Here is a 12,983-nt window from a genome sequence, read left to right as displayed (position 1 = left end):
ATCCGGTCTACATGTGTTTTGTGGATCTGGAGAAGGCGTATGACCGGGTCCCCCGGGTGATACTGTGGGAGGTGCTGCGGGAGTATGGGGTGAGGGGGTCACTTCCGAGGGCCATCCAATCCCTGTACGCCCAAAGCGAGAGTTGTGTGCGGATACGGAAGTGGATCTGCAGTAAGTCGGACTCGTTCCCAGTGAATGTTGGCCTCCGACAGGACTGCGCTTTATCACCAATCCTGTTCGTGATTTTCATGGACAGGATACCGAGGCGTAGTCGTGGAGGAGAGGGGTTGCAGTTCCGTGGCCTGAGGATCTCATCGCTGCTCTTTGCAGATGATGTGGTCCTTATGGCATCATCGGTCTGTGACCTTCAACTGTCACTGGATCGGTTCGCAGCCGAGTGTGAAGCGGTTGGGATGAGGATCAGCACCTCAAAATCTGAGGCCATGGCTCTCAGCAGGGAACCGGTGGATTGCCTACTCCGGGTAGGGGATGAGCCCTTACCCCAAGTGAAGGACCCTACCCTCACCTATGGTCATGACCGAAAGAACGAGATCATGGGTACAAGCGGCCGGAATGGGTTTTCTCAGACGGGTGGCTGGTGTCTCCCTTAGAGATAGGGTGAGAAGCTCAGCCACCCGTGAGAGACTCGGAGTAGAGCCGCTGCTCCTTTACGTTGAAAGGAGCCAGTGGAAAGGAGGTGGTTCGGGCATCTAGTAAGGATGCCACCTGGGCGCCTCCCTAGGGAGGTGTTCCAGGCACGTCCAGCTGGGAGGAGACCCCAGGGAAGACCCAGGACTCGGTGGAGAGATTATATCTCCTCACTGGCCTGGGAACGCCTCTGGATCCCCCAGTCGCAGCTGGAGGATGTGGCCCGGAGAAGGGAAGATTGGGGTTCATTACTGGAGCTGCTGCCCCCGCGACCCGATCCCGGATAAGCGGTAGACGATGGATGGATGGATGAAACATATTTCACAATTTCTTTCTTCTCTACCTTATCATCTGTTTCTTTATTTGCGCACATGGGTATTAGTGCGTTTGCACCGATTGATGCCAGTTCAAGCTACAATGTACTTACACATGTTCCAGGATATAAATCTATTATTAGATATATTCTTATAAAGTTAAGAATTGGAACAACAAAAAACAAGCTCAGCAGACACACATGCATCAAGTGAAATAATCTTAGAGAGGAAAAGAAACTAAAAACTAAGATGTGTGAGGGTTCCAAGTGTCTGACGCATATAAATTGCATGTGATGTTTGAATTTCCTGCTTAATCAAGAGCATAAGTAGCTGTGGTGGATCAGTTGACCTTTAAAAAAGGTCAGGCTCAGGTCTGAGACGGGGGAGGAGAGAGGAGGAGGAATTGGACCCAGGAAAAACTTGCGTCCAGAGCAGACTATTTAAATGTGGGAATCCCTCCATCATCCATCGTGTTACAGGAGCACAGCCACAAGTGAAAAAACACAGGTAAGACTATGTGATATTTTACTGTATAGGAGGCTATAATGGATGAGACAGAAATAATAATACAAGTAATATTCTATTTCTATCATGTTTAATGTATTCAAAGGAAATAAATATACATTTTCAAATGCAATCCAAAATAAATTAGATTTTTACTTTGGTGTCTTTGTCATTTATATAACTGTTTTTTTGTTTTTTTAGGATGTACATCTTACTGCCCCTTCTCTACGTCTCTGTTGTGGCTCCTGGGTGCTTGAGTCTTCCAACAAAGGGAAACATCAGAAATACTACACACAGCATAATCAGAGTAGTTCATATAACTCTATCACACGTATGCAAAGCCTGGCCATAACGCAAATATACATGCGTATTTGCACAAATAGCTCAGTGTAGTTAATAATGTCATTTTTTAAATTATTTAATTATTACTTCTCAGGCTTTTGAGGTGCTATATTTTTTGTATGACAAAATATTGTATAGAAGTTTGATAATCTTTGAACTGTATCTTTATTTCTGCATGATCTGTAGACTTATTTATATGATTTGAATTATTTTATTATAAAATAATAAAATGAATATAGCAACAGATTTCTTCCAGTACAGTTTACAAAATGTTTTGTGTGTTGGTATTCTATTATGCACAAGATATTTTAAGGAAAAGTATTTGATGAAGGTGCTGTTTATTACAGTAGAAATGTCATTTGTTGTATTCAACAATAAAGATTTTATTCAATATCTTTTGCCAGGAGATTGAATTAGAAGGTGTTTTAAAATTCAACAAATAAATAGATTCAGATTAACAAAAAACGTATTGAATGGAGATCATATTTGACGATTTCTGAAGGTTGTCCTACAAAATCTGAGACATTGAAAGAAATGATTCTATTATTAATTTTAATATAGTGAATTATTCAATTAATGTTTACACCTTTTTATTTACACTCTTTTTGAAACCTACAGATGCATTTTAATACAGAGTTTAATGCACTTTTTCTTCAGTGAGCAATGTATAGAAAATGATTACATAATTCTCTGTAGGTTACCATAGAGGTAGGCCTACCTCCATTGTATGCTACTATAATATTACACCACTACATTTGGGAGGCAAATATTGTACTTTTTACTAATAAATTATGATATATTATTATTATTATAATAAATTAACATACCCACCAGTATATAAAGTAATTACAATTATCCCCACCTTTTCCAATTGCAACATTAAAATGATGAACACATTAATGTAGGCCTATACATGATTCTTCATACTTGAGGAAGATAAATGCAGGGCTTTATTTATAGAGTATTTTTTACACTGTAGTATTGCTACTTATTGCAAAAGATCTGAATAGTGTCCTTCTTCTGTAGGCCTATAACAGTTAGCCAGCAACATGCTAGCTAAAAAAAAACACCTGCTATTTTAGCTAACATGCTGCACAATGCGCCAAACACCTAATCCAAGCCTCTTCAAACTCATCCTAGCAAGCAACCCACCATAGGCTACACTTCTGTCTATAACATCTCCGGATAGCATGAGTGCTGAAGTTACACTCGAAGCAGACATCTCGACAGTTTAGTAGTTTCATCGTGAACTCATATTTAATGCCGACATACACGTGCAATACCATTGTTTGTCCAGCAGATGTCGCCATTTCCTATAGAAATACTCCGAAACAAGTGAACTACAACACATATGCGCCATTCAGTGCTTCTGAAAGCCTCGCCCCCAAACCATGATAATATAATTATGCACTTATATTTACCGCAGACACTCACCTTTCTTCTAATGTTTCGGTCTTTGTGTTTCCACTACCTGCTTGCTGACTCACCTTTTTATACCCAGTTCAGTTAATGGGGAAACACCTTTCAGCTTTGGATCGTTTCTTCACTTAGCTGTCCTACATCGTGCCTGTTCAATATTGCTTGCTGCCTGACCTGTTCCCCCTCACAAAGTAACAACATCCCACCGTGCACTGACTGTAATTCTGATGTAGCCTATGTATATTTGTATACATTGGTACTTTAAAAAAAAAAAGAGGTTAGAAACAATGAAATTCACATATGAACTTTATTTCATGTTATTTCACATAATGTGCAAAACCCTGATCCCTGATATTAAAGTGCAACAACAATTCATTAAAGAACATTTCATGTGCAAATCAAGCATCACATGAAAGCGGTTTACATGGTCAATAATTACATAGTGCATATATCACAACAACAGAGCCAAACAGTTGAGACACAAAATCTATGTATTGAATTACACCGTTAATCATGCTACAGCTGTGAGATCAAATAATCAAAGTGTATTGTCTTTGAAAACATTATGCCCTATAGTTCAAAAGAAAATCTGCCAAACTTAACCATAACTACCCCCGGCAGTTTACATATTTGCTTGGAAGGATGAAATAGGCAGCAAGTTCAAGAATTTATCCAGCGTACAGATGTAGTCTTCTCGGTGGCATTGCATGTGGGCTGCATGTTTCGACTCCTTCCACTTCCTCCACTCCACAGTCAGGCCCCTCCTCTTCCAGTGGTCAATTATAGTCTCCAAGTCAGACAGGTTACACAGGGCGTCGTTTTCACTGTAGAAGAAAAGGGCTGGTGCAGTAATTGGGTTGTTTTGGAAAACCTGGACTCCTTTATTGTAGAAGTCTGCTGTGTGGGTTTTGAAGAGCCAGAAGTAAAACATGGCGATGTGTTTGACAAAGGTCTCTAAACGTGGCGCCAGAGTCTTGCCAAGGCCTGAATAACAACAAGACACAGTAAATAATCAAGAGGGTTAATATTTCTTAATTAAGAGTACACATACATATACACAACACATTAATGTATAGGGCTGGGTACCAAACTTCAATGCTGCTTGGTATACATTTGATTACAATTTGGCAAATTGGCACCATTGAAAGTATGCCGAATTAGCCATTAGCGGTTCCTGTTTACAATGTACCTATGATTGAACAGACAACTATCACTGATATACTTTGATAATGAAGAAATATTAAAAACCTGATGATTCCCAGGCAAGTTCTGCAATTATAAAAAGGAACATCTTTCTTCTACGATTTCCAAACAGATTAATGGTTCATTCGTGATGGAGATCAGAGATAATGATATCCTGGAGTATCAAGAGTAACCTGAGGAGAATGACACTCACCTATCGCCATGTGCTCCAGAGTGCCACACACCAAGCTGTCGTAAATGTGCCCGATCACCCTCTTGGCCACGTCTGCATGTTTGTTCTGTCCTTGAGCAATGTGAGTGAGTGTCTGGGTGAACGTGTAGCCACCGATGGAGGAGGCATGGACCAGCACCGCCCTCCCAGAGAACTGAGGATCCTCCAGAACATTCAAAACATCCAACCCGTAGTCGAGCCCCCATCGAGGCCACAGGAAGTGCATTACATTGCTCTGCACCAGCAGGACATCAATCCCACGGTCCAGGTAAAGGTCTCTGTACTTGGCCACTGCCCCTGTCTGGGCACCGAGCCAGGAGAAGAAAATAAGAAGAGGCCGGGCAGCGGGTGCAGAATGTGATTGGTGTTGGGAGGGGGCAAGTGGGTGTGAAGGGGAATCTGAGAGCAGTGGAGAGAAGGAATGATCTGCATAGGCGGAGTCACTGAGGGGCAGAGCTGGGGGTGACGGGGATACAATTTGGCAAAGAGCAGTGGAAGATTGAGAGACCTTTTCAGCACATGTCTGTTCCCCTGCCTCTGAGAATGGAGCATGATAATAAGTTATGCCCTTGCTGATCCTCCTGGTTATGAACCTTCCTCCAATGACTCGATCAGACATGGTTGCGTCACTCTTAAAGACACTGCAACAAATAAAAAACCAAATTTAAAAATGAATCATTCACAAACTATGACTGAGCAGAATTAAATGGTTTAGAAGTTATTTATTTAACCAGGTGTTGCAGTTATTTCTAGAGATATGAGTCTCCTGGAGGAAATACTATACAGTAGCTTATTTGTTGTTGTTATACTGTGGTAGTAGCCTATGATATGATACCAGAGTGAAGGGTGAGTACTTAATAAGGTATACTACTACTAATGATTTAGTACAAACATTAACCTATTGTTATTCATCCTTTCCATTTGTGTCACTGGTGTCTTGATTGACACGTCTACTACATCCATGATACATTCAGGGGGTTCTCTGAATGCATCGAACGCTGCATCACTTTCCCCCCATGGCACCACTGATGGCGGTGCCACTGGAGAAATGCGTCTCGCTCTTTAAAAAGGGGCATTGGCAAAAAAGCATTACCGGTTCTTATTAAGGATGTGGGCTCAGCATCAGCCTACATTATTATTATTATTATTATTTTAAATACTCATGCAAGTTCCTGGTTGTTACACACAAGCAATATCAAATGCGTCATTCGTTACCCGATGGAGCGCAGTAGATTTCCCATTCTGTGCAGGTTGGAAGTACCGGAGCGGCCCTGGTGCTCTTTGCTTGCCTGAAAAATGTGTTTGGTCGTGGGTCGTTTCAGATCAGCTGGTGGTGGTGGTGATGCCGGCTCGGCGACGTAGAAACTTCTTCTTCGTGTTTCTTAGTTCTGGTGGATTTGATTGGACGTTAGCAAACAACGATATGGTGCATTACCGCCACCATTTGGTATCTTGTGGTGAGAGGCAGAAGCGCTGAGAAAAAAAAAAACGAATGAAAAAATAAATTAATCATAAATTAATGAATGAAATAAAATGTAAATGTGCCACATTTCCTTCACTCTGTGATTAATAACACTCTACATTTGTGTCTTACTAAAGTTATATGTTATATCAATGCAGCTTCTTTAAAAAAAAAAAAGTGATCTGCAAATTGATTAGCAGATAAATTGATTCCAAAAAGTGCTGATAACCCTGGAAACATCTCACCCATTTGAATCCTGTATCATGTCTCCTATCAAACATATCTGTATCTCAAACAGAAGGCAACATAATTGTAGTGAAAGCATTGCACAAGGATTGTAAAAGTTTAGTACGTTGACACTGCCACCCAGAGTCCATCAATTATTATAAATTCCACATGTTTCTCTTCCCCCAAATATGACAATACAGGGTTAAATAAGCTATGTGTGTGTGTGTGTGTATTTAATGTTGCATCTTAAACAGAGCTTACCTCTGGATTTGTTATGTATAGCTCAAAGGACCTCGTGCTTGGAATAAGCTATTGCTGTGACCATACCTCCATAAAGTCTCACTCAGCAGCCACTTATCTACGTAGGAAACTTTAGAAGGTCATGAATAGTATGTGTTCTGACCTACTAATCAAATAACTGCACAACATTACAGCGCCACCAGATGGGGCCAGAGACTAACACAGAAGGAAGATAACTTTACTACCACAGTTCAGCATGTGGAGCACTTTGATGAATGTGTATAATTAAACTTGTATAAATTATATTTTGTAAAAAGCGGTAGGAATGTTATTTCTATAGTTTTTTATGAGGATTTGATGATTTCTAAAGTGACTTGTTGTGACTCATGTTGTTCATAATTCTAAGTTTAATTCCACCACTGGGGACAAGTTTATAATTAGATAAAAAATTCCAGCAATTAATTAGATTTATTATCATCCTTACAACCGTACTTCCCTCCAACTACGCAGATTTATCAAAGTTGTCACCCTGCAAACTATTACTAGAAAATGTAATCCCTCCAAAACTGCCTTCATGACATTTATACCTGGATGACCTCCAAATTATTAGTGATAAGCAAATATCTAATCTATAATTCCACATTGCAATCTTTGAAGGCTTCTTAATTTCACATAAACACACATGTTCAATCCTGTTTACTATATCGTATATGTTTCTACCCACCAAATACCTGGAAACTGTTATTCACACCTTAAGTTATACCACACTTTAATAACTGTGTTACAAGTAAAAGTCCTGCATTCGAAACCTTACTTGCTGTAAGTAAAGGTATGTACGTTTTTTTAATATTTTAAAGTAATATTGCAAAGTAACTAGAAACTAATTCTCGCGTGGGAACAAGAAATATCTTCCACCAAACCAGCAAACTGGCACAAAAACACATCATTTTACATACATGTTCCCATCATTCAGCAAGATGCATTTAGTATTATTACAAACTTTGGGATTTCTTGGGTTTAAAATAAAGTTACGAGGGTTTGAACAACGCTCGGCTGCACAGCACAAGCTTACAGTTTTATGTTATTTGCATTATATAATACCATTTTCATTGCGGCTTTAAAACCGCGGAATTTCTTTTCTGACATCAGCGTCACTTCATCTCAGTGTGGCCTGCTGTTAATGTGAGAAGCGGTTGTCATGACAGTGTTTTGTGTGTAGGTGACTGCAAAATGGCAGTCACAGTTGTGATCAGGTCTTTCCATTCTCTCACACACAGGCAGCAGAGGCAGTATTATGGTCAACACATTCACTCATTTTCCCTATTTCCCTGGATCTATTTTCTGCACTCATTAGCACCTTCCCCCACCGACACACACGCACACACACTACCTTTTATTTTACTTCTATTAACACGCATCCCTTGTCATGTATTGCACATGTAAGTATAACATTCTTGTTTGAGAAACCTGAAAGAAACCTGCATAAGCAGTATTCTGTTAGAAACCAGGAAGGAAAACAACGTATCCAGGTTTCTCTTCCACCTTAAACACTAGCAGCTGGTCAATGAAACACAGATATGTAATGCTAAACAATGCAATGGGGGATCTATAGTTGCTAAATGCACCAGGTGATGCAGTCAGGTGACTCCTTTTATATTACACAGTCACTCAATCAATTGCCAATACAAACATCTATTAGTCCAGCTTTAGTTGGGCTACCAAGTTGGGTGCAAACTTGTGTGTGTGTGTGTGTGCAACAGAACGAGCCGGAGATTTTCTTTGCCTGGCTCAGCGTGATCACTTTCAGGCTCAGTCAGGCAGAAAAATGTCCGACAAAAACATAACGCTGGGCCCCGAGACCATGCGCCTATGTTACCCTCAGCACTAGCTACCCCTCTCTACCCTACATCCCTTATCCACATTGTACTGCTAACCTCTTAAACAACCCCCCTCATACATTCCCCTCATCAAAACTCTCTCTCCCAGGAAAATAAAGACTCCATTACTCTCTTCTGACCCCCCCCCCCTGTATTGCTCCAAGGCCCTCTCACCCGTCTTCCCCTCTCGGCACCTCAGACCACCCCCATACTGCCACCGCACAAACCCCTGGCCTTTCCTTTTGGTATTGTTTCACCGTGGCCCCTATTGTCCGAGCAAAGAGAGAACGTTGTGGAGGGAGGGAGGGGATGCATAGAAGAAAAAGAGGGGAGGAGGGGAGAATGTGCCCTTTCTGTTCTCCACTCTGTGGTTCCACCCACATCAGGGTGTGGAAATTCCGTCGCAGCTTCCTGCTTTTCCTCCCAGTGTTTCCCTTTTTACTCCTCTCACTCATCTCTGTCAGATTTACTTCTGGCGTCATGTGCCTCCATAACTCTTCACGCATAGCATTAAAATACACCGAGCATGACTCAAGCGTTAAAACACACACACACACACACACACACACACACGAGATTTACTTTTTAACTTGAGTTTACAGGAGCAGGTGACAACAATGCCATTCCAAGCTTAATTATCACAACTAAATCAAAAAGGGAGGTATTGGTGCTTTTTAAACTATAGCGTTAGGAGATCATAACCAGGAAGCGTATGGACATTTGCAGTTTTTCGAGGTTGCACTATGTGTCTGGCCACTTGGTGAATCCAACCCCAATATCCACTCTCCTCTTTGCTCTAATTTAGTCTCCACCAACTCCTCTGTTGATATAAAAATGTTTTATTACAGCAGCTTTAAAAGTCATATAATATACATTTTCCCGAAGACAAGGAAGCAGCTTTTGCTGGCACAACATGTTGTTCATCTACCATTTCTTTAACTCTCTTTTCCCTCAATCTCCCCCTTCCATCCATCTCCATCCATCTTGCACCCCTCTCCACGTGAAGGCTGTGATTTGCATTCATAACATGCTTAGTGCTGTTGCAACCTACGTGTGACACCCGTCATCTGAGGGAGGAGGGTTTTTTTTTATCCCATCAATCTTCCTTATTGGTATGGTAACCATGTTAAATCCCCAGTAGGTGCACAGAGCTAATGTATTAAACATGCAGTCATTGATTACAGATGGCAAGCCCACATGTCACTGGACCCCCCTGCACCAAAATCCCTTTTGAAACCTCTAGCTGTCATTTTGTGTTTTGAACAATCTGCTATATTGTTTCATATAGGTGTACCATGGGCACAGAGAATACTTGTTTCTGATTGGATGGCAGTTATAACAAGCATGCAAGATATGTGCTGCCTTTAAATGGCCTGGAAGACGCCAAGGCTAACAATATAGCAAGTGAGCTGACACACTGCTCCACAATAAGCATGCATCTAAATGCATCTTTAAATTGAGTTCTCGAATTCTTCATAAAAGGCGCGCGTTATCGTGAGAGGTTTGTGGTAGCGAAGTGATGATGGCACATTACTTATCTCTGCATCTCTCAAGAAAGATTCAGATGATTCGTCCACCAAGGTCATCTCTGATCCACAGCTAAAAGCCCTAATCAGCCGTATCAAATCTGCAGGGAAAGCATTCACACATTCATAAAAACACACACACACACACATGGACGTTGTGTTTCTCGTTAAGAGTTACCAAGTGTGTATTGGTCAGATTGTCTTCATGGGTTTTTTCAAAGGTCGCATTTACACCGCACCGTTGTGACGAAAAGAGAGCTGAGCCAGAAGGCAAAGCTCTCAATATACCGGTCGATCTTCGTTCCTACCCTCACCTATGGTCATGAAGGCTGGGTCATGACCGAAAGAACGAGATCACGGGTACAAGCGACCGAATGGGTTTTCTCAGACGGGTGGCTGGCGTCTCCCTTAGAGATAGGGTGAGAAGCTCAGCCATCCGTGAGAGACTCGGAGTAGAGCCGCTGCTCCTTTACGTTGAAAGGAGCCAGTTGAGGTGGTTCGGGCATCTAGTAAGGATGCCACCTGGGCGCCTCCCTAGGGAGGTGTTCCAGGCACGTCCAGCTGGGAGGAGACCCCAGGGGAAGACCCAGGACTCGGTGGAGAGATTACTGGCCTGGGAACGCCTCAGGATCCCCCAGTCGGAGCTGGAGGATGTGGCCCGGAGAAGGGAAGATTGGGGTTCCTTACTGGAGCTGCTGCCCCCGCGACCCGATCCCGCATAAGCGGTAGACGATGGATGGATGGATGGCATTTACACCGTGACCGCTGCCGCTCCGTGTATTAATACCTCGATTAATGACGCGCCACAGTCTGTTTTTACTTTAGTGAATTATCACCATGTGAAACATCATTAACAAATATTCATGAATGAGTTAACATATGGTGGCTTAAAGGCATGCGAGCACTCTGCAGACACACGCACAACAACATGTTTTCCATACTGAAAGCACACGTTAAAAACAACTGTTTTGCTTACGTGTTGTGGAGCTTTGGCTCTTGACCTTGTTGATTCTATAAAAAGAGAGCCTACGGGCCCTGAGACGGGTCCAATTAGAAGACAGAGCCAATAAACTATTGATAGAGTCCATTGTTTGTTTTTTCAAGACAAAGACTATTTCTTTCACCTCCACAATCTATCATTGTCTGGTCATTTCCGTGAGCTGGAGCCAACGGACTGTACAGTGTGAAGTCACAAACACACACACACACACACACTCATTGAATTCTCAGTATTGTCTCGGGGACGGCAATCTGCTTCACAGTGTCAAGACGATAGCCAGACCTGAGAAAGCATGAAAAGTCCCTTTAACACACGCAAGTTCGTGACCATTAGGCACACTGATAACACAGGGAAATGTGTAAAAGTGCATGTCAGCGGGACACTGGCGCTTCTCCAATGACCCGGGGTAGAAGGTCATTGGATTTTGGATTTATTTCTTTTGGATTTATTTCTTTACTAATTGCTTAAATGTCAGAGAACTGGGAACAATTTCTTAGAGGTCAAATTTAGGTCTTCAGATGTCTTCTGTTGTCTGACCAACAGTCCAAGACCTAAGTATATTTCGTGATAAAAGCAGAAAAAGAACATTTAAGAGACTGGAATCCAGAAATGTGGGCATTTCTTCTGGAAAAATGACTCAAATAATCAATTAATAGAATAATTTGACAGATTGTTTAAGCACTAATTGCCATTTAATTATATTTTCTTCTGTATCCACATTTGTTTCAAGGAAAAGTTACATTTGAGGCGTAGGAACAGAACATAACTAAATGATGTATTTAAGAGATCTGTTGTCATTTTATTATCATCCCGTTTTTTATTTGTATTATTGCAAAAAGACAAAATGAAAAATGAATCTCTAACGAGGATATGAATAAATAAAGAGTGAGCCGGGCGTAGACTGCAGATCCTTCGTTAGAACACACAGCGCTGTCCTCGGGCACACTTTAAAGATCAGCTTACCCTGTCCCAAATTCATAACTTACTAAGATTTCAATCTGTCCTGAGATCAGAATGGACACTTTTCATATCCCTCTCTGTTGGTGGGCGAAGAATGGGTCGAAGCGCTTGTGTCTAAAGTTATTACAGAAATGATTTGCATGCTTTAAACAAACCGTGTAAAATATCTACTGTGTCTAAAAAAGGTGTCGCTTTTACTAAAACACAGTACATTCTTAATAGTTAGGTATCAAAAACCCTAAAAGACTGTGTCAGTTCAGTCCCTTTGACATCACGGTATTAGCATCTTGACTCGTGTTGAAGGTCAGAACAATACCGTATGTATTTCAGAAATTGAGGATAAACATCTTCAGACAATGCGTCCAATCTAAATACAAGGGTAAAAGTAAAGGTGGTAAGAATAGCAAGGAGAGTCAAGGTCAAATATGTTATTAAGGCGATGTTGCCTGCGCCGGCGGGACTGAGCCAAGCTGGGGGGGGGGGGGTTTCATCACATGTAGGACCACTCAGCCACTGCTCAGGAAATGATGTTTCCTTGAGCAGAGAGTTCTCTGATTGTATCTATAGGAATCTATCTATAGGAAATTCCTGGGGATCAAAGCGGCTAAGAACTGGGAAATGTTGAGACAAAGTTGGTGCACAACAATAGCCCACGACATCACTTGGACACCTTCGATCGACGGAGATAAGTCTGTGTTTGTCTCAAACTGTGTCAAAGGTGAGTCTCTTTAACATCATGTCAACTTTGTAGGAGGTTGGATGACGTGAGATGTTCTGTGGCCCGGGATGGAAACTAATAAAACAGATGTTTTAAAGGAGAACTTGGGTACGTTAATATGTAGCATGGTGGTGGTGTACGGGCAGAGGCTACTTTAATGAAGGAGATCAAAGTTCACCTCCCGTCAGAGACCTGCGATAAGCTTTTATATTCACCATAACCATAATCTTTCCCTAACCTTAACCAAGGTGCGTTTGCCATAAACAAGATTTTCCCCTCATCTCAGTCGCAGATATTGCAGAAGAAGAAAATTAAACAAATATTTCCATTG

At 41.6% G+C, this 12,983-nt stretch overlaps 1 protein-coding gene across 1 annotated transcript; it reads right to left on the bottom strand.

The window, feature by feature from the left end:
- Nucleotides 1–3,520: 3,520 nt before the first annotated feature.
- On the bottom strand, nt 3,521–6,087 carry LOC115028398 (transmembrane protein 53-like). Its single transcript, XM_029462169.1, has 3 exons — nt 5,857–6,087; nt 4,624–5,282; nt 3,521–4,211 (listed from the first exon to the last, which is right to left on the bottom strand). Exons 1-3 carry the CDS (start codon nt 5,880–5,882, stop codon nt 3,850–3,852), a joined length of 1,047 nt encoding a protein of 348 aa, XP_029318029.1. The 5' UTR covers nt 5,883–6,087; the 3' UTR covers nt 3,521–3,849.
- Nucleotides 6,088–12,983: the final 6,896 nt, after the last annotated feature.

Source organism: Cottoperca gobio, chromosome 23, assembly GCF_900634415.1.
Source record: "Cottoperca gobio chromosome 23, fCotGob3.1, whole genome shotgun sequence".
Classification (NCBI taxonomy): domain Eukaryota; kingdom Metazoa; phylum Chordata; class Actinopteri; order Perciformes; family Bovichtidae; genus Cottoperca; species Cottoperca gobio.
The sequence above is the reverse complement of the archived record's forward strand: the minus strand, read 5'-3'. Positions and strand labels throughout refer to the sequence as shown.